The 22,672-nt window shown below is 38.1% G+C and overlaps 1 protein-coding gene across 4 annotated transcripts in view; it reads right to left on the reverse strand.

The window, feature by feature from the left end:
* NRXN3 (neurexin 3) overlaps positions 1 to 22,672 on the reverse strand; it is a 2,203,380-nt gene that overhangs the window by 1,388,890 nt on the left and 791,818 nt on the right. For 3 of the 4 annotated variants that reach the window (XM_006884638.1, XM_006884635.1, XM_006884637.1), the window contains 2 exons: positions 6,828 to 7,031; positions 949 to 975 (listed from right to left, as the gene is read on the reverse strand). In XM_006884638.1, coding sequence (XP_006884700.1) covers positions 949 to 975; positions 6,828 to 7,031 — 231 coding nt within the window. The remainder of the gene's footprint in view (positions 1 to 948; positions 976 to 6,827; positions 7,032 to 22,672) is intronic. The other variant, XM_006884636.1, reaches the window with a different exon arrangement.

The following is a 22,672-nucleotide window of genomic DNA, read 5'->3' on the forward strand; positions in this document are numbered from 1 at the left end:
GATGGTAAGGTGATGATGCAGAAGGAGCGCAGATTCCTGAACTACTTCTTCAAAGAGAATTGACCAAGAGAACTGTCCAGTTGACAATGGACTTTGAGCAATGTTTATTTCTTAAGGTTAGTCACTGAGATGTAGGACTATTTACTGCAAGTTTTACAAACTATTAGTATTCTTTAACACTAAATAACACACTATCAGGACTTAAAGTATAATCCTTCCTTTTATCTATCTCTTCTCCTCTTATGTTCACCCTTCCTCTAAGATTTCCCATTTTCCGTTACTGATAACTTTAATTAAGGTTCATGTTTAAGGATCATATTGACAAACAGAGTATTCAGTCTGCAGATCATTTACACTCTGCTTCAAAACCTGAGATATTTTGAATGGAATACTATGAAAATAATAGGTAGTAATTCTTCATTTGGTGCAACAAAGTGTTGCTCAAATCTTTGGTTAAAATTTTGCATTTTCATCAAGTACAATTTTTAGCCCACCATCTAGAAACTTCCTGAAGATATAAATGCCAGGAAATAAATATCTGAGTTGGCAATCACCTTGTGGATTATGAACTTTGTGTTTATTGCCTGAAATTTTGGGTACTAGAGAAGTGCATGTTGGTTGGTCTAAAGCTCTTTGAGAGTTATATTCAAAGATAATTAAACTACTATTTGATTATTTACTTATTATCTAGGTGCCTTTTCCCTCCTTTTCTGCACAGTGAAAATATCCAAGAGAAGGCCTGCCCAATTCAAAAACATCACCCCAAGTCATCCTCAGGCCTCTACCGTCAGCCCACCCTTCTCATTGACCCCAGTTACCCCCAATTCTGCAATCAAAAAAATAAAGTAATTCAAATAAAAAAAACCGTTCATAAACAGTAAACAAAATAAAGTCAATTTTTCCTTTTTTTTTTTTTTAGAACAAAATGAAACTTGAGGGAAAACTTACTGGAGTTACAGTTTATCCTGATACAGTCTAGATGGGGAAAAATAAATGAAAGATGAAATTGCATCCTTCAAGGTAACAGCTGCAGACATCCAAAAACAATCAGTCCACCCTTCCGGGGACAGACACACGCAAGAAATGTGGCCATTTTATATTATATACAGCATGTACAAGTTTAAGGGTGGGTGTATATGTACAGTATATTGTTTAATAAAGTTAGATACATATATATATACACACACACACATATATATACACATATGTATAGAGATATATACTGGTATACATATATATCCACAATAGACACTGAATAGGCTCTTTGTTAACAACAGAAAAATTTATATCAATTATTTTGTGCCTGAACTTTAAAATAAATGGTTTTTTGTTAAAATTGGCAAATGAAGCAAAAAATTTTCCCACCAAATATCCTGTTTCCCGCTACAATTGATTTTCTTTAAATTTGTTTTCCTAAGTAGCATTAATGTATTTTTTGTATTTGTATTCCAAACACACAACACAAATCTGACACCTTTTATTTTATGTTAATTTTTTTTTTATTCTGTCCATGAAGTTTCTCAGTGCAGTATTTAACCCTTTCTCTTTTCTAAAAACAAAGTCCCTCCACCCCCTTGTCAGGTCAAGCCCCAAATGGAGAAATTGACAAAGGCAGACTTGCCATCACTGGCTGCAGGTAAGGAAAGGGTTAACACCACCTGGTCATTTCCTGTCATAAAATGGCCACTTGCAAACAGCTAACCGCACAAACACCCTTCCCAGATTTTAGAGAGGAGGGGCTGAGTGTAAGAAGGAAATTATCACAATTGGTTGGGTTCTCTGATATTATTTCAAAGACTCCTGAACCAGTCCATTCACGGAACCCATCTTCGTCTTCTTGCCTGAATGCCCAGACTGAATCAAGTGCCTACAGCATTCAGGGAGAAGGCGAGACAGGCCTGTGTGGAGGTGGCACCAGGTACCTTTGAAAACCCTGCCTGGTTCAGAGAAAAAATGATTATTTTTTTTTAAAAAAAGAACAAAAACATGTTCCAAATTAATAAGTAAGAGCTAGGGAAATGAATGACTACATTTCCAATACTGGTAAATGGGTAGGGGAAATAGGCAGCCATATTAACAAACATCTCAAGTTAATTCAAGTCCAGCTGCCTTGTTGAATCAACAGATGGTTTATGATTGAGGGAATTTCAATGTGTGTTTTCCATAACTTGGGCATTTAAGAATAAGAAACAAAGCTATAAAGTAAAGGAAGAAAGACAAGAAAAAAGCATACAAATTACCTCCTCGTCTACCTACGCTTGACTCAATGGTTTCTGAAGGACTTGTCAAAGCTACAATGTTATCATTTAATTTTAACATGCAAACCATTTTAAGCCAGCAAGTGAAAAAGGAACCAGTGGGAAATGACAGGGCAAAATGAGGCTATAGGGAGCCAGATAGTCATTTTGAGGGAAGAAGTAGGAAGTTTATTGTTCCCCAAAAGAACATCTCTTGAGAAAAATCTGGGTTTGGTTTCGTGCGGTTAGGTTTGTCATGTGTCGTCAACCGCAACAGAAAAGTGGGAGCAAACAGCCCTGGAGCAACTGGTACGATCACCAGACAGAGGAGGCCATGCCCCTGGCGAGGTCGGGGAGGAGGGAGGGTGGGTAGGGAAGAAGAGGTTGGAGTTCAGCTTTTAGCTACATCTACCATCATCCAAACCTGGCAAAATGCCATTCCCTCATCCGCTAAAGAGAGAGAGGAAGCAGATGTGTGAGCATACTTGAAAGGAAAAGAAAGAGAGTGGTTTTAAAGTAGAGATCCCCTAAACTACAAGCTAGGAGTGGTTTTCTCTAGTGTCTATAAAGCTGAGGGCTTTATTATGAGACAGGGACATGGTCTAGAAGCATGTGTTAAGTTCTTCTTGTCCTTTGCAATTTGCAAGGTTCCCTTCATATACTGACTGTTGTCTTTAAATGTAAACATAAGCTTCAAGATGGCAAGCTATCGTGGTCCTTTTAAGTCATATGTGGCAATGACTTAGTCATTTTATCTGATGAAAAGCATGTTTGGAGGTGAAAATCTAGCTCGGTCCCTTGTGCACAGGCTAAAGAAAGGGCTGTCGTGATAGATATTTGTTTTTTCTTGTTCACTTTAAGATAACAGAGACATTGGGTTGGGAAGGTAATCTCATTTAGACCTACCTTTGGTAGCTGCCAAAGTTCTGTCTAAAAACAAAACACAAACAACCTGTCTGAGTTATCAATATAGTGTTTGAAATGCATTTATTATTTGTTTAGTTTAGTTTCACAGTCTTAGGAGAGAAGATTATTTTACATATTGATGACTTTTGTGTTGCACATCGAACGGGTAAATAATTTTAGGAGGTGTGTGTCTTCAATGATATGTAAATATTAGTCATGTTTTCAGAGAGGGGAAAATTTGGAGAACAGTGCAATTAACAGAAGTGTAAGACAGTCTTTCACGAGCCTTGTGCCATTAAGGCAGGGCTGCCAGCACTATGCAGAGGAGTCTACGGGCCCACACAATTGAAGTTGTACCAGTATAATTGGCATCTCTTCAGGTGGTTAAATATGAAGTAGGCCTAAAAGAAGACAAGATTCTCACTATGCATATTCTAAGGGTGACCATCATAATAGCATCCAAAGCCATTAAGAATATCATATCATTTAGCCTTCCTTCATCTCTGCAACCATTTATCGGTATGGGTTCTAGCGGGATCTCTGTGCCCAATCATCTGTGTGAGCAGTAAAAAGTCATAGGTCATTTTCATTTCAAAGTCTGTACTAATATGCATAAAACATATTTTGGTCTTACACACAAAAGTATTGGAGTAAAGGTTTTAAACCTTTTTTTGTAATAATTAAAACACGGTCATCATTACTTTTTTCATCCTAAAATACCAAAATATAGCTAATAAATAACAATCTCAAAACTTTTTAAAACATGCTGTTTCGTACACTCAAAGTCATTTGGCATGCCTACTTCTACTCTATCTTTTTCAGAAAGGAAAGCTCTTGAACAAACCAAGTGTTGTCGATACATAAGAGATACACTAAAGGTATATTAACTGAGATCTTATACCATGAAGTTGCATGTGTGGCCAGTTTGACATAAATTGCATTATCATTGGTGGTGTGTTTTGGGAAAAAGACACAACTTGAGAGGTGAACGAACAAAGTGATCATTTCACATTAATTCCAGCGCCGTGAAAATGAATTTGTAAATTTTACCAGAAAATGTTTTCTTCTTCACCCAGAAGAAAAGAAATATAACCATTATGGGTAAAGAAAACATGAAAAAATGAGTATATTTATATATCTGAAAGTGAGTCTTCATAAAAAAGCATGAAAGGGAGATGTGTATGTACTCTGTGTGTGTCTGCATGTGTCTTTAATGTATATTGTAGGTATAGTCCAAGGAATGTAAGTTTACAACATTAGATTGAGAAGAAAAAATATGTTTAAACAAGTAATTCTAAAAAAATTTCCTTCAAGGGGCAAAAGAAATCATTATTGTTTCTGAGAAGCATCATGCTTTCTAGGGAGAACATCTACTTTGCGTGAGATATTTCAGGTTAGGAGTCGTCCCACTGATGTGGGCCAAGGGAAGCTAAAAAGCAAAGACAAAGCCTTCTGGAAAAGCACGTCTCTCCTGTTTTAATTAGGGTTTAAGATTTGAAAATGAAATGCTTCCAGGAACACATGTCTGTGTGTGTGTGTTAGAGAATCTGCCCATCACTATACCCACCCTTTTTACCCCCTCCCAATTATTTTCAGATGTGGGATTTGTCACAGTTGGTTCTCTAATCTTTACAAAACAATATTGAATAAAGTGAAGGAAACCTCTTTAAAGGCACCATGTGCACTCTGCCAGGACTGCCTGGGGCTGAATCATCCTTTTATCTCTTTGTTTCTGACTTTGAAATGGAGACAAGAGTTAAAATTGCTGTCTTCCTTTTGTGAGACAGTTAGGGCACCATGCTTGGTTTTATGTGTGTTTTTGTTTTTACTACTGTTTGACAGAAAAGAAGGCCCTCAGCTGCTGATTTTTGGTTCGGGGTAATACACTCTTTCTGTTGGTTTATATATGGGAAGATGGTGTGGGAAAGGGGAGGTGGGAGGGACCGGGGTATGCCACCCCCTGCAGGCTGCTCAGTACACCCTGTTCTCAAGGCTGTTTGCTATGCGGGCCGCAGGCTTTGGGCCTTTGAAGGGTTGAATACCATCTTTTGATTTACCATGATTGATGGTGGGGAGGACTTAGAAACTCAAGAACACAAAGATTCAGAATAAGACAAACAGAACCCAAAGTGACTAAACGCGCGTGCGCGCGCACACACACACACACACACACACACAGACATACACACGCACGAACCAAAGAAACACAAGACTGACAATAGAAATCAAATGAGATTGGATAGGAAAAAAACATAGGAATATAAAAGCTGAAAACCAGAAGGAAAAACAAAGACATAACTATACAAGTCACTGCTCAAAACAGTCTGTGTCCTCAAGAATCATAGTGGAGGCACTTTCCAAGGACAACCAGTTGACCTGAGAGTAGGTAAGACTGGTAGAGAGCCACACACTCCACTTTTCTGATAGGCCAGCTAGGGGGTGTTTTGTGTTCTTGCATCTGGTCCATTTGTCCTTCATGTCTTCTCCATGCCTCTGACAAGCTTTTCTATTCCAATATTTGTAAAAGAGCTCTGGGTCTAAAAATATTCACCACTGCCAAGCAAATCCAAAGGCTTAGAATGTTTGAACTCAGCTGTATCACTAACCTCTCAACACTGGGTATTAACCTCATGATGCCCAGAGGTTCCGGAAAGACTTTCTGAAGCGTAGAAATAGCAGAATGAAAAGCTTTCTGTTTTGCTTTGTTTTTCTCTTCCAGACACCAAGAGGCCTCCCATTCTCTATAGATGATTAGTTAGAACTCCGTAAAGAGGGTCAGTAGTAACAGATAATATGAGGCCATAAAAGGAGAAAGTTAATTTCCAAAACATGTGCTAGAGCTAATCACAGTACAAGAACAAAAATGCCCCCAGTACTACTACAAATTTGAAGCTGTCATAATATTTTAACATTAAAGCAGGTGAATATATGTTACAGGATCAGAACGGAGTAACTGATGAGTAATAGTGAGATTAATAATAATAGTTCTACAAAGGGCTCTTGGATGATGAGTACGGATATCATAGATGAAAACAGAAGTGGAAATCAGAATCAATATTTTCCTTCTACAGGTCAGAGACTTTAAATTTATGACATTCTTTTTCAAACAGAGTAATAAGAATAGACTGCATTCTCCAGTAGGAGAAATTTTGAGGATATAGAGTGTCATCAGGTCACCAGAATTTCTCATGTGTACGATCAATATGGTGCTAGAAATATTTCTAATTACCTAGATTGTTTCTTTTTACTCCCCAATCACACCCCCTTCATTTTTCCCCTGTTCTGTCCTATTTCTGTCCTTTTTCCTTGACTGTTTTGAGTCGCGACTAAGGAGTTGAACTTAATGGGAATGTGTTTGATCAAAAGATGGACCAAAGTAGCGTGTTTTACACAAAGCTAAACGGTACCAAAAAAACCAAGAAAGGAAACTTAGAAAACAAATAAACTCGTAACTAAATCACCACTGTCAGAAACCAGAAATTGACATCAAAACCTCATGCAGAAACAAGGAGAAAAAGGTGTTTGTTGCTGTTGGGTTTAATCCTTAGTCTATTAAACAAGAGGTGAGCAGCTAACTTTCAAGAAACAAACAAACAAATGAAAGAATTCAATCAAACCAATGAAATCATAAAAGAAGAGGAAGACAAGCCCAAACATAGTGGCAAAGGGTACTTCATACGATACCTAAGTTCACCATGAGCTTCACACGGCCCCCATCCAACTCCAGACGCAGGGTATCAGCCGAGTCTCTGGAAGTGGTAGCTACCAGTAAGCCATAAGCTCGCTGGGACATGAAGCGGAAAGACACATCCTCTGCCTCAGTGTGCATGACCATGGGCATGATGATCTTCATGTACATGCTGCCATCATAGCTCAGGATGGATGCCTCTGCCAAAAAAAAAAAAGAGCAAAGATTGTTAGGAAGAAGAATACTGGTTTCTAAATATTCCTTTGCTTCTAGAATGAAGGTGTTCCAGTGAAAAGGACAACACATTTGTAGCTAGTGATTTGTGTGATCAACCCCTGTTGCCACATTCCATGTGACTTTGAGCAGACCACTCGAACTTTCACGTTCTGTTTCTTCATCTTAAAACGGGAGATGACAACCCCACTATCCACCCCACCACATTCACCGACCTGTCAAGTCAAATGATGAACGAGAGAGCGTCTGTTATTATACTTCTGTGTGCTGTGGACATCAAGCAAGTGATTAAAAGAAATTTGGAATTTGCATGAGTACAGAACAGAGAGCATCAGTTCATATTCACCACAGTAGATAAATAGATATTTGGCCAAGAGTATAAACTGGTAGGAAGAAGAAAGTAAAACCAGTTTGCTATACTCAGGCACAATGAGGAATGGATGGGCTTAGGCAAAGCAGACTGAGATGCATCCCCCAAATTAATGGCACCCTTGCAAAACAATCTTCTCGTTATCCAAGAAGCTCCTCTAAAATGAAGGAAGAAGATTCATTGTTAGTTGATGCCTTTTCTAGACTAGGTGCTTTGGATAGGGGTTTTTCCATGTTTTCTCACTTACTACTAAGAAGGATGTTTATTGTTCCTCATTTTATAAAAAACAAGACAAAACAAACAAACAAAAAACCCACAAAAAAGTAGGGAAATGAGGCTCTTGGAAAGACCAAGACATTCGTGCTTGACTATTTTGTCACACCATTTAACTATTCATTTGGCAAGGATGCATAATGCAGTAAGTATCATTCACATTCCTATGAAACCAGTTCATTGCTGAACTCAGAATCTGGTATGAGTCCTCTTTCATTCAATATTTAATGGTGTCAGATAGTTACTATTTCTATGAGTTATTGTTTCTTGGTGTTTGAGGTTAATACAACTCATAGTGCCACTATGAATAGATCTGAACTGTACCCTACCTTGTGCCACCCTCGATGGCAAAATTGTGAAACAGATAAGGTCTCTGTCTTTGAAGGGAGATAAAAAGGGTTAGACACAAGAAGGAATACCATTAAGCCCGTGACATTCTGAGAGGATGTAAGGGTAAAGGAGAACAGAGTAGATCAAATAGAGTCTGAGGTGGTCCTAGTGGTTTGCTAGAGATTCTAGTGCAAAAAGGGAGGACATTTGATTTGACAGCTACAGAATAGTATTTATATAGACATAAATCAAAGAAGGGTAAGACTCAGACAATAAGCTATTCCATTTATTTACAGCATCACATCTATTTTGAGAAGCAGTTATACAAAGGTAGTCTGATATTAGTATAAAATCAGTGATTTAGATAGATACTTGGGTTTAGATTAAAAATTTCTGTAAAATCATCAGGAGACATATTGTACTGGGAAAGTCCGTAGTCAAGGACATCTATAAATTATTAAGAAGTAATGCTGTAAGTTTTAGGACTAAGGTATACCTGATTCATGACATGGTCTTTTCAATTATTTGTGTGCATCTGAGAGCTAGACAATGAATAAGAACTGATGACTTTAAACTGTGATGCTGGAGAAAAGTACTGAAGATCCCATAGACTGCTAAAAGAACAAACAGATATGTCTTAGTGAAGTTGCAGCCAGAGTATTCCTCACAAGCAGAGATGATGACCCTTCATCTTACATACTTTGGACATGTCCCTAGGAGAGGATATTCCTTAGATAGGGACATCATGTTTGGAAAGGTGGAGGGACAGCAAAAGATTAGAAGACCCTCAACCAGGTGGGTTCTCACTGTGACTGTAATGGGCTTGAATGTGTCAGAGCTGTAAGGATGGCACAGGACAGGACAAGCTACAGGTCTACTGTTCATAGGGTCTCCATGACTTGAACTCAACTCAACTGCACCTAACAACAACAACAGATGAAATCATCATTTGTTTTGACAGTATACCAAACACTCTTTGAGGGACTAAAAACACTACAGTAACAAGAGAGAAAAGAAATTAAAGCAGGAGAGACAAGACTCCTTAGAAATTTATCAAAATAATCTGCACCATCATTGTTGTTATTGATTGTCATGGAGTTGAGGACTCATATCAACCCTATGAACAAAAGACCTGAAGCCTTTCTTTAAATATTATTTCTCTAAGTTCACAGATTTTCCAGAGGCATGTTGTTTAGGAAGTTGATGCCACTCCTGCTTCCAAACCTGTCTTAAAACTGGGAACTCCACTATGAGTACCTGTTATGACTTTCAACACCCCAAAGGCACAAGGTTCAGCATCACAGCCACCCCAGGTTACCTCAGTACAGCAAATTGACAGAAGAATGCTGTACCACTTAGAAGAATGTTCCTCCAAAACATAATAAAAATCTACTTTTAATTACAAAGGCCCTCCATGAGGTCTTGTTGACTCAATACAAGAGGCTTAAATAAAAAATAAAAAAAAAAACCAGCCAATACAATGTGTTGCTGTTGTTGTTATGTGCTGTTGAGTTGCCTGCGACCAGTAGTGATCCTACGTACAGCAGCTCTGAACTCTTCCCTGTCCTGAGTCAGTCTCACTACAACACACCAACTCTCATTGCCTCAGTTACTGTATCAATCCATCTTATCTGGGGTCTTCCACTCCTGCCTGTCCCTCCACCCTTCTGAGCATGATGTCCTTCTCCAAAGACCAATCTCTCTTGGCCATGAGCCCAAAGTATTTGAGACAAAGCTTCAAAATCCTAGCCTCTTACATCATCCTTAGTGATTCTTCAGCTCTCTGAAGCATAACAAGTAATTGCAAAGACCTCCCACCTTATTTACACAATTCATAAAAGCCCTTGAAAATCTCAAATAGTTTTCTTTTTAGAAAGAATCATCACTTGAGAAAATTTGTGGCATAATACCAGTTGTGTATTATAATTTGAAAACCCCAAGAGGATCAGATAAAGGTTTAACAGTTGCAGATATCATTGAAATAAAAGAAAAAAAATCTGGTTAGACAGGATTTAATCTTAGATCATGAAGACCTTTTCTTAGTTGGGAAGCATCATCTATACTTAGCACATGTCTTAAATTTTATCTACTGGAGAAGAAAAATCAAAAGAAACCCAACTGTTACAAGTAAAAATGTCTTTGCCTAGTGCTTTTGAGGATGTCATATCCATTGTTGTCATTCTATCCTTGTTAGAATAGCAAGAGTAAGTGAATGTGTGAGAATTATCATGAGGTAGTCAAGAAATTGCCTAGGTAGCAGTTAAAAAGAGGCAGTCTGATTCTCAAGCCTGTGTACGTCACAGTTCTGCCAACCTGTCAAAAAGCTGTGACTAGTAGCACACTCACATTTCTAAGGACTCAAATAGTTCTATCACACTAGATAGTCAAATGTAGTATTTGTGTTTATGTATATATCGATGCACATATAAACACAAACTATTGTCTAAAGTTGTATGTAATTTTTAAAATATAAAATTAAATAATCATATGTTGTAGGCTTTAGGTGCCATTAAATACAGCTCCTAGCAATCCTACGTACAAAGGATCTGAACCCTATTCTATCTTGTACAGTCCTCACTTCTGACACTTTCAAGTCTATTTCTGCAGTCACTGTGTTAATCCATCTGCTTGAGGATTTTCCTTTTCTTTGCCATCCCTCCACCTTTCCAAGCATAATGTCCCTCTCCAAAGAATAGCCTCTCCTAGCAGCATGGGCAAAGTATTTACAACTAAAATCACCTTTGCCTCCAAGGAACACTCTGGCTGTACTTTCTCCAAGATACTTTGGTTTGTTCTTTTGTCATTCCTTGCACTATTTATTACTCTTCTCCAATGCGATAGTTCAAAGGCATCAATTCTTCTTCTGTCTCAAAACAACTATGACATATAATCTCACCCCAACAACAATAGCAAAGATCAACAGGGCAGCAAACAACAAATGCTGGCAAGTTGTGGAGATTGGAATTTTTATTCACTGCTGGTGGGCATGTAAAACAGTACAACTGCTATGGAAGGCAGTCTGTAACTTTTTCAAAAAGTTAGAAATAGAAATATCATTTTGATCCAGCAATTCCACTACTGGAAATACTCCCTAAAGAAACCAGAGCCACGACTCAAACAAAAGTATGCACATCATTGTTTATTGTTGCATTACTCACAATGTTGTTGTTGTTATGCGCAGTCGAGTCGTTTGCGACTCATAGCGACCCTATGCACAACAGCCCCTAAACCCTGCTCTATCCTGTGCCAACCGCACCGCCTCTGACACACCCATCCCGATTACCCCAGTCACCGAATCAATCCATCTCATAGAGGGTCTTCCCCTCCTGCACTGTCCCTCCACCCTCCCAAGCATGATGTCCCTCTCCAAGGACCCGCCCCTCCTGGCAACATGTCCAAAGTATGTCAGACGAAGCCCCAGAATCCTTGCCTCCAAGGAGTAGCTTGGTTTAATCCTCTCCAAGATGAATCTGTTTGTTTTCCTGGCAGTCCATGGTACATTCAGTACTCTTTTCCAGCACCACAGCTCAAAGGCATCAACTCTCCTTCTGTCCTCTCTAGTCAATAAAGCAACCCAAGTGCCCATCAGCAAATCATGGGGTTGTACAATTTGATGGGGGGAACTGGGGGGAAAAATTGGAAGAATCTCTACTGGGAAACAATATTCAAATTTTGTAAATAAACTAGAATAGTAATATAAGAAAAAGAACTTTAAAAAACAATAAACAACAACAATACACAGACAAACTATGGTACATTCACACCATTCACACACAGAATTGAAAAACAATGAATTCATAAAACATTACACAACATAGGAGACCCTGAAGAACATTCTGCTGAGTGAAATATCTCAGTCACAAAAGGACAAATATTACATAGCAAAACTGTTATAAAATAAGACAGACATGGAGAGGGGGTTGAGGAGAGAAAAGGCAAAGAATGAAACAGAACAGATGAGGAAGAGAACTGTCTGAAGGAAAGAAGTGACTAGATATTATATGCATGACAAGAATCTGGAACAAGGAGTGTATTGCAGGGTGGGCTGTGGGCAGGGGAAGGGAGGGAGGAAGAAAATGATGTACAACAGTGATTAAAAGAAGGATATAATTTAAAAAAAAATTCTTCTATCATCATTAGTCATTGTCCAGATTTCAGTGACTAAAAAGACCATGGCCTGTATTAGACACAGCTTAGTCCTCAAACTGACATTATAGCTCCTCAATAATTTAGAGTAGTCCCTGATTACAGACTTTCCCAGTAAAATATGTCCCCTGATCTACAAACTGCTGGTACCAAGTGTGTTGATTGTAGATTTGTGTAAGATAAAACTATTGACAGTTTCAATATTTTCTCCTTTTATCTAACAGACCAGTGGTGGGGATTTTTTTTTCCTTGATGTTGAGATGCAATCCATATTGAAGGCTGCAGTGTTTAATTTTCTCTACCAAGTGCTCCAAGTCTTAGATAAATCATACAGCTATCAGTAATGTATCTGTATCGTTAGGAAGATCTGGTGGCCTAGTGTTAAGAAACTACACTGCAATCTTAAAGAACATAATTAAAATCCACCAGGTGCTCTGCAGAAGGATCAGCAATCTCATCCCATAAAATTTAATGCCTCCAACACCCCAATGAAGAGTCAGCAATGAGTCAGCTGACTTGGTGGCAGTAACAACAATAAAACAAACAATGCAATACTTCATTGCCTGTGTCATTGTTGTTGTTGTTAAGTGTCATCGAGTTGTCTGTGACACATCAACCTTATGCACAATAGCTCTGAACCCTGTCCTAGACTAAGCCAATCTCACTGTCTCCGATACACCTACTCTTATTATCCCAGTTAGTAAGTCAATCCATCTCATTTAGGGTCTTTCTCTCTTGCACTGTGCCTCCATTCTTCCAAGCATGATGTCTTTCTCCAAGAATTGGTCCCTCCTACTGACATGCCCAAAGAATGTCAGTTCACAATCTTTGCCTCCCAAGGAGCAGCTTCATTTCACCCTCTCTTGGATAAACCTCTTTGTTCTCTTGGAAGCCCATGATATATTAAATACTCTTCTCTAGCACCACAATTCAAAGGCATTGATTGTTTTTTCTGTCATCCTTATATATTGTCCAACTCTCAGATGCATAGCAAGTAATTGTGAAGATCAAGGCCCGAATCAGGCACACTTTAGCCTACACTGACATCTTTGCTCTTTAGAACTCTGGAGAGGTCCCTGAGAGCAGGCTTTGCCAATGCAATTTTTTTTCAATTAATCTCTCGATTTCCCAATTGCTTTTGCCCAGAGTATTTACTATGGAACTGAGAAAGCTGAAATTTTTAACAATCTCAATCTCTTCTCCATTTATCATGATGTTGCCAATTGACCCAGTGGTGAAAATCTTTGTCTTCTTGATATTGAGTGTCAGTCCATATTGAAGAAAAAAAGCTCAATACCTATATATCTACTCAGTATTCTCTCTGTGTGTTTGTTTAACGATGAATGTTATTAATCAATACTATGTGTCTTCTAATATTCATGCACATATGTACTTACATGCATTTTAAGAGAAGACAGTAGGAAATTCTGTGAACCAAGAAATGGTCTTTTGGTGTATTCAACTTCAGTTTTCTAAAATTATTGGCCATTTCCTCTTTCTGGAGTTTTATAGTATAAGAAAATATGTATACATGAATGTGGCTTTTTTTATTCAATATTGTCATTATCAGAGAAAAAGCATCAGGAGTGAGTATAGTTAAACAGCTAATGGCATAAAAGAAAGGGTGAAGCTCAATGTATAGTTTTGTGTGCATTTCTGTGAATGTGCTCTGTCTGTTCCCAGCCTAACAATTTTTAAGGGAAGTGTGATGAAGCAGAAAATTTAATAGAGGAATCTGCTGAAACAAAATCTGTTTCATGGTTTTATAATAATTTGCTTAAAGATTTCAAACACAGGAATTTCATGAACAGAATACTAATTCAAGAGAGGGGAAAATACAATTAATGAGGAAAGTTATTAAATCTAAACTATATCATAATGACTATTTAGATACCATATTATGAGATGTCTGCATAATGGATGGTGCTTACATTATATATCTATATACTTATTTACTTTTTTATTTATCTTTTGACAGTATTGCTTCTTTTCCTTCCAGTGCTACCTCATTTTGTCTCAACTAAATTTCTGCTGTTAACACATTTACTAGCATACTATGAAATTCCTTTACAGTGAATTTTTAAATATACTTTTAATTCCATTTAGTGCTGGTTATTCTAGAAATTCAAATATACATTTTTATATGAGAATCTACTTCAGATTTTTGCTAAATTAATTCTTTTAGAAAAAGACCAAGGTCCACACGGTGAGCGCCATTTCTGACCTTTATCAACTTCATAGAGGAAAACTATACCCACCCACAGCATCAATGAAACACCAATTTCCATGAGGTCAGCCATGTTCCCCTTACTCCCATGCCTCTTTCTACTCATCTAAACACCAATCTTCCTGCTTTGCTTGATCCAAAATCCTATGTGATAGCTCACAGACTCATAGAGCCATATCAAGGGATTCAAACGTTTATAATTCAGATTCATAACAGAATACAGTTAAGACAGCTCCCAAAATGTGCACACAGGCACCTCAGCCTTGAACCTCATGCTGTTGTTATGTGCCATCGAGTTGCCTGTGACTCATAGCAACACTATGTGCAACAGCCCGAAACCCTGCCCTATCCTGTGTCAATCTCACTATCTCCCACACACCTACCCTAAGTACCCGGTCATTGAATCAATCCATCTCATCGAGGATCTTCCTCTCCTGTGCTGTCCCTCCACCCTCCCAAGCATGACGTCCCTCTCCAAGGACAGTCAGTCCCTCCTTGAAACATGTCCAAAGTATGTCAGACAAAGCTTCAGACTCCTTGCACTGTCCCTACAGTCTTCCATGTATGATGTCCTTCTCCAAGAACTGGTCCCTCCTGGTAACATGCCCGAAGAATGTAGATTCACAATCCTTGCCTCCAAGGAGCAGCCTGGTTTAACCCTCTCTAGAACTAATCTGTTCGTTTTCCATGGTATATTCATACTCTTCTCCAACACCACAGTTCAAAGGCATTAATTCTCTTTCTATCATCCCTAGTCATAATACAGCTCTCTGATGCATAGCAAGTGATTGCAAAGACCATGGCATGTATCAGGTGCACTTTAGTCTCCAGACTGACATTGTTGCACTTCAGCACTTTAGAGGGGTCTCTAACCACAGACTTTTCCATCACAATACATCTTTTAATTGCCTGACTGCTGGTACCCAGAGTGTGGACTGTGGAGACAAGCAAACCAAAACTGTGAACAATCTCAGAGTCTTCACCATCCATCATGACGGTGCCAATCGTTCCAGTGCTGAGAATTTTTGTTTTCTTGATATTGAGTCTCAACCATATTGAAGACTGCAGTCCCTGACCTTCCACAGCAAGTGCTTCAGGTTCTCCTCAGTTTCAGCAAGAAGGGTTGTATCATCTGCATTACACAGATTGTTGATGATCCTTTCTCCAATCCTGATGCCACATTTCTCCTCATAGAGTCCAGATTCCTGGATAATATATTCTGCATAAAGATTGAAAAGGTATGGAGACAGGATAAGCCCTGGCATACACCTTCCCAATTTTGAACCATACAGTGTTTCCCTACTCTGTTCTGATGTCTGCCTCCTGGTCCAAGTATAGGTTTCGCATAAGCACAATCCAGTGTTCTGAGATTCCCATTCTTCTCAGAGTCAGCCACAATTTGTTATGATCCACACAGTCAAATATCTTTGCATAACAGATGAAATAGAGATAGACATTCTTCTGGTACTCCTTGCTTTCAGCCAAGATCCATCTAACATCAGCTACAATATCTCTAGTACCATGACCCTGTCTAAACCCAGTCTGCACTCTGGTAGTTCTCTGTTAACGTGCTGTTCATAGTGTTTCAAATTCTTAGACCTGTCAATATTGGCTCTCTACCCAATGGTCCAACAACATTGTCAGTCTTGTGAATCCTATGGAAATTGTCTCTCAATTTCATTTCTTTGTTCCTTTCTGTGCTATTACTGTTATATATATTATGTGAATATTTCTTACAAACTAAACAATACACTCTTGTTATTGCTATCTATAAACTTGTGTTTGTTACAGAATCAAAGAGAAGAAAGGATACATAAAACATATGCATAGGTTTTTAATAATTATTAACCTCAATATTTACCATCTCTTACTTATTTAATTTTTCTTTTTTACTGTGGGGTACAGTTACTTTCTGGTGTCAAATTCTTTCTTCAATAGTATTTCATTTGTGTTACTGTCAGATATGTTAAATATCTATATTTATAGGCTCAACAATGTAATTTTATAGATATTATAGATAATTTTCTATATATTAGAGATAATTTTATAGATGTTGCTCATTTTTAAATTAGTTACGAAAAAAAGAAAGTTATAATTGTACCATCATGTTTCATTACCTATAGAATTTACTACACTAACTACTTTCATGTTCCACCACATGCATTTAAAGTTGTTTCACCACCATGGATTTAAATCTGCTGTTACTTCCTTTCATCCTAAGGAGTTCCTTCTAGTATTTATTGTAACGCAAATTTACTAATAGAAATGATCCTTGTTGTTTTGTTTATTTGGGAATGTATTATTCACACTGACATGTAAAAGATGCACAATAAATAGGAAAACTCAGGAAGAACTAATGGCTTTGAATTATGGCATTGGCCAAGAATACTAGATCTACTGTAGCCTGTCAAAAGAACAAACACATCTGCTGTGGAAAATTAGTCAGAATGCTCCCATTAAGCAAAAATGGTAAGACTTCATATTAAGTAATATTGGACTTGCTCGCATGAGGTTTAAGTTTCTGGAATATAACAATATGCTTGGTAAAGTAGAGCAGTGAAAAAATTCACCAAATCCCAAGTGAGATGGAATAATAACACAGTGACTGCAACAATTGGATTGTAAGGGTAGTGCAGGACTAAGCTGTGTCTTGTTCTGTGGCACAAAGGATCACTATGAGTTGGAACTGACTCAATGACATGGAAAAATCATAATAGTTTTGCTAGACCCTGTAATCTTGATAAACATTTATTTTCCCTTCAAGACTTGACTATGTTATCCCATTGCTGTTGTTGTTGTTGTTATGTGCCGTCGAGTCGCCTGCGACTCATAGTGACCCTATGTACAACAGCCCTAAACTCCGCTCTGTCCTGTGCCAACCGCACTGTCTCTGACACTCCCATCCCAATTATCCCAGTCACTGAATCAATCCACCTCATAGAGGCCCTTCCTCTCCTGCGCCGTCCATCTCTAAGGACCGGTCTCTCCTCACAACATGTCCAAAGTAAGTTAGACGGAGCCTCAGAATCCTTGCCTCCAAGGAGCCACCTGGTTTAACCCTCTCCAGGACAAATCTGTTTGTTTTCCTAGCAGTCCATGGTATTCTCAATACTCTTCTCCAGCACCACAGCTCAAAGGCATCAATTCTCCTTCCATAGTCCTTGCTCATTGTCCAACTCTCTGATGCATAATAGGTGATTGCGAAGACCATGACCTGTATCAGACACACCTTAGTCTCCAGAGAGACACCATTGCTCTTCAGCACTTTGGAGAGGTCCCTAGCAGCAGACTTTCCCATGGCAATGCACCTTTTAATTTCCTGGCTGCTGGTGCCAAAGCTGTTGACTATGAAGCCAAGCAAACTAAAGCTGTGTACAATCTCAATCTCTTCACCATCCATGCTGATGCTGCCAATTGGTCCAGTGGTGAGAATCTTTGTCTTCTTGACATTGAGCCTCAATCCATATTGTAGGCTGCAGTCCTTGACACTCTGCAGCAGGCGCTTCAGGTCCTCCTCAGTTTCAGCAAGCAGGGTTGTGTCATCTGCATAACACAGATTATTGATAAATCATCCACCAATCTTGACCCCACATTTCTTCTCATAGAGCCCAGCCTCCCGGTTAATCTGTTCTGCATATAGGTTGAAAAGGTATGGAGATAGGATGCATCCCTGGCGTACGCCCTTTCCAATTTTGAACCATGCAGTGTTCCCTTGCTCTGTTCTGACGACTGCCTCCTGGTCCAAGTATAAGTTTCACATTAGAACGATCAAGTGTTCTGGGATTCCCATTCTTCTCAGAGTCAGTCACAGTTTGTTATGATCTACACAGTCAAATGCCTTTGCATAGTCAATGAAACACAGATAGACATTCCTCTGGTATTCCCTGCTTTCAGCCAAGATCCATCTAACATCAGCTACAATATCTCTAGTACCACAACCCCTTCTGAAACCAGCCTGGACTCTTGGTAGTTCTCTGTTGATGTGCTGTTCCAGTCATTATTTTTGGATAATCTTCAGTAAAATCTTGCTTGCATGTGAAATCAGTGAAATTGTTATGTAGTTTCCACATTCGATTGGGTCGCCTTTCTTTGGGATAGGAACAAATATCTATCTCTTCCAGTCAGTTGGCCAAGTGGTCGTTCTCCAGATTTCTTGGCACAACTTGGTGAGCACGTCCAGGGCAGCATCTGTTAACTGAAATATGTCAATTGGTATACCATCTATTCCTGGAGCCTTATATTTTTGCCATTTCCTTCAAAGCAGCCTGAACTTCTTCTTTCATCACCATAGGTTCTTGCTCATATGTTGTTTCATGAAATTCTTCTGTGTCTTCCAATTCCTTTCGATACAGTGATTCAGTATATTCCTTCCATCTTCTTTTAATACTTCCGGGATCATTTAACATTCTGCCGAAAGCATCCTTGATTATAGCAACTTGAGGTTTGAATTTGTTCTTCAGTTCCTTGAGCTTAAGATATGCTGAGCGAGTTCGGCCCTTTTGATTTTCCGACTCCAACTCCTTGCACATTTCATTGTAATATTTTGCTTTGTCATCCCGTGCTGCCTTTTGAAATCTTCTATTCAACTCTTTAGTATCTTGAATTCTTCCCTGTGCTTTGGCTTCTCTGCGCTCCAGTGCAATTTTCAGAGCCTCTTCTGAGATCCATTTTGGTCTTTTCTTCCTCTTCTGTCTTTGCAATGACCATTTGCACTCTTCCTGGATGATACCCTTGATATCCTCCCACAACTCATCTGGCCTTCGTTCATTAGTGTTCAAATCCTCAAATCTGTTCCTGAGATGGTTCTGAAATTCAGGTGGGATAGACTCAAAGTCGTATTTTGTTTGCCTCGGATTTGGTGTAGTCTTCATTATTTCTGAGGAAAAGATACTGGACCCTCTTAAAAAAAAAAACCAACAAAAACAAACAAAAAAACGATTTCTTGCCTTTTTTTTTTTGCTATTATGCTTTATTCATAATAAAAAGATATCAGTACATTTTCCCCACTCCCTCTCTCTACCCACTGAACTCTTCAACCCTGTGATTTTTCCCTTCCCAAACCTCACGTCCATGCCCCTCCCCTTCCATCTTTGTATGTTTTATAGATTTCACTGGTTATCCTTCTGATTTTACAGTAATGGTTATATTGGGCCATATTACTACGCTTTTCTTGTATATGATTACTGTTCTCTCGTCACGTTTGTAACTTTTTTCCTTTAATTTTGGCCTTCAACATATTATCACGTGCCTCTCTGGCACATCAGTGTGGGTCTCTATACTTTAACCCTATTCAGAATTCTTGGAGCTTCTGGGTCTGTAGATAAATGTTTATTTTAATATTTGGGAAATTTCAGCTATTTCTGCTTTGATTCTCCCCAAACCCTTTCTCTCACTCTCATTTTTCTTCTGGTACTCCTAGTATACATATGTTGGAACACTTAATGATGCTTCACATTCCTCTGAAGATATGTTTGCATTTTTTATTTTCCCTTTCTTTTATTTTTTTTCCAGAGTGTCCAGTCTCTATTGCTCTATATTCTAGTTTGTGGATTTTTTTCCCCTTCCACTAAGTCAAATCTACTTTTGGGTATGTTGTTGTTGATTGCCTTCGAGTCGAGTATGACTCATAGTGACCCTATGAACAAAAGGCCTGAAGCTCTTCTACAACTATCAACATTTATCAAAGTTCATAGATTTTTTTTTTTTTCATTTTGGCACTTAAACTTTTCAATTCTCAAGTTTCTATCTGACTCTGTTTTGATTTTTAAAATACATCTTGTTTATTAATATATTTTATTTAAAGAGTTATTGAAAAGTCATTCCACTTTGTTGAATATATCCCTAAGCTCATAGAAGGTATTAGGGTATCTGATCCATTGGCCATGGAACTGTCTCTCTTTATTCTCTGTTACTTCAATTTCTTCTATTACATGTATAACCCCCACTCCACAGCCATTTCTTTTACTCTTCAACCAGAGGTTGGAGCAGGTAACATTGTGTACTCAGTTTGCATCTTTCCATATAGAAAGGCATTAACTTAATTCTCAGTATTTGTTTCTAAATTTAATAGCATCATATAAGTAGTGCTAGAATCTTCATTGTGTCTGACCAATATTCTTGGCTTAGCTTCAGAACTGTCTTACTTACTCCTTAGTCATTACTTTTTACATTTATGATACTCTGTCATACAAAATGTCTTTTCTTACTTCCTTAATGCTAATAATTTTAATTATTTACTCCTTTTTATTTAATTTGAAAAAGTTTTAGTGCAACAGGAAATTTTCCTCTAATGATTTCTCCACTCAAATCTTAATAAAATTACTGTGTCTAAATCTAATGGTTAGACAGCAGACAGTATTTGGTGGAGCTCCCCGATTAAAATTAGCCTGGAAGCAGGAGCAGCATCCACTTCCAAAATAGCTTGCCTCTGGAAACCCTGTAACTTGAAGAATCGGTGAAAGTTATACAAGTATTCAGGTCTTTCATTCATAGAGTCACTACGGGTCATCTATGACTCAACAGCACTTAACAACAACACGGAAAGCTCTGTTGGCCTAGTGGATAAAAAGTAATGCTATCAAGCCAAAGGTGGGTGATTTTTAATCTGGGCCCCTCAGACCGGGTTTTGATTCTTTTTGGTCAAGCATTCTTCTTTTTATTATTATTATTAATTTTAATGAAAGTCTATGGAGACTTTGGATTGCCATTCATTCACGATTGCACTTTTCTCCCTGCCCAAACTTCCCTCAGTTCGCTCTTCTCTTTGAAAAGTAAAATTCTTTCATTGTTATACAGTCCCTCCCTCTAAGTCCACTCCACTATGCAGCCTTCATTCTGGACTTCTGTCATGACAATAATGCCTAATCATATATCCTCTTTAAACAGTTCTCTCCCTCATCTTTTCCAATACAGTATATATAATTTGCTGTACAGAGGTAACTCATGGTTGTTGTGATGCTACAGTGTCACTGAAGTGTCAAATGCTATAATGGTTCCCTATGGTAGACAGTGTTTGGTGGAGCTCCTCAATTAAAACAAGCTTGGAAGCAGGAGTGGCCTCCACTTCCTAAATAGCTGGCCTCCGGAAACTCTATGAACTTGGAGAAACGATGAAAGTTATATAAGTGTTCAGGACTTTCGTTCATAGGGTCGCTATGAGTCATCTGCAACTGGACTGCATTTAACAACACAAATCTAAGAAACAATAAATACCTAGAACTTATCATTCTAATATCTTCGATATTGCTAAAGCATGTGTTGTTTAGATGTGACTGGGTTCTAATCAAGGCCAGAACAGAAATTACAGAGAAAATGGATTCTAGGATACGAATAGTACAGAGGTTTTTCTTGTTTGAACATGCCAGGAAGTGATTCTGTTCATATATTGTATAGCCTTGAAGGAAAAAGTTAGGCTGACATGCAGTTAATAAGAGATAGGTAAAGTAAGAGAACCAGAAACTATCAGTGATATAATATTGCTAACCAACAAAAGTAGCCCATTGAAATTAGTAGACTGCTGTGAACAATTAACTCCATACTTTCACAGAGTTCATATCAAGTATCTTTCCTTACACTCCACTACCAACAGATCCTAAACTATTTCTGTGGGAAAGAAGAGATTCTGATGGGCATCTTTAAAAGCAAAGTGCAATCAAATTATCAAATCTAATTCTTTCTTAACTTTTTATGCCTTTAAGACCTCTTTCTGCTCAGTCCTCTGACAAATGGCCCCACATATTCTCTTTTAGTGCATTTTATTCTGACATATCTCTCAAAATGCACAGATTGCTTCCTCTTCACCAAAACTTGGCTGATCTTAAACAGTGTGCAAATCTATGCAGGAATGTCAGCCAGGTTCTAAATCTGTATTTTAAAACAGCAGGAGCAACATAAATTTCCAGCTCTGAGCAGACCAAACAGTGGCCAACAGTTCCAGGAAATCACTAAAATTGCTGTGGGGTCATTTTTCTCCTTATTTTAGACAAGATTGAGAATTACCTTTTTACATTCTTAAACGTAAGGCTGCCATTATACAAAAGAATACTTGCTTTTCATTCCCACAAAATGAGATCACTCTTGAGATTCAAATATCTTGATTAGTATTTTTTACTTTAGTAAAAAAGTTATATGAATGTTTTCCTATTTTTAATATTCAGGAGATGAAAGGAATATAGGGCATGCAAAAACTCTAGTTTATAAAATATATGCATGTGTTTTTAGAAAGAATTTTTTTATTTTACATATTCACACAATTTTTTCCT

This window comes from Elephantulus edwardii, unplaced genomic scaffold, assembly GCF_000299155.1.
Source record: "Elephantulus edwardii isolate Elephantulus edwardi_28Jun2011 unplaced genomic scaffold, EleEdw1.0 scaffold00037, whole genome shotgun sequence".
Taxonomy (NCBI): domain Eukaryota; kingdom Metazoa; phylum Chordata; class Mammalia; order Macroscelidea; family Macroscelididae; genus Elephantulus; species Elephantulus edwardii.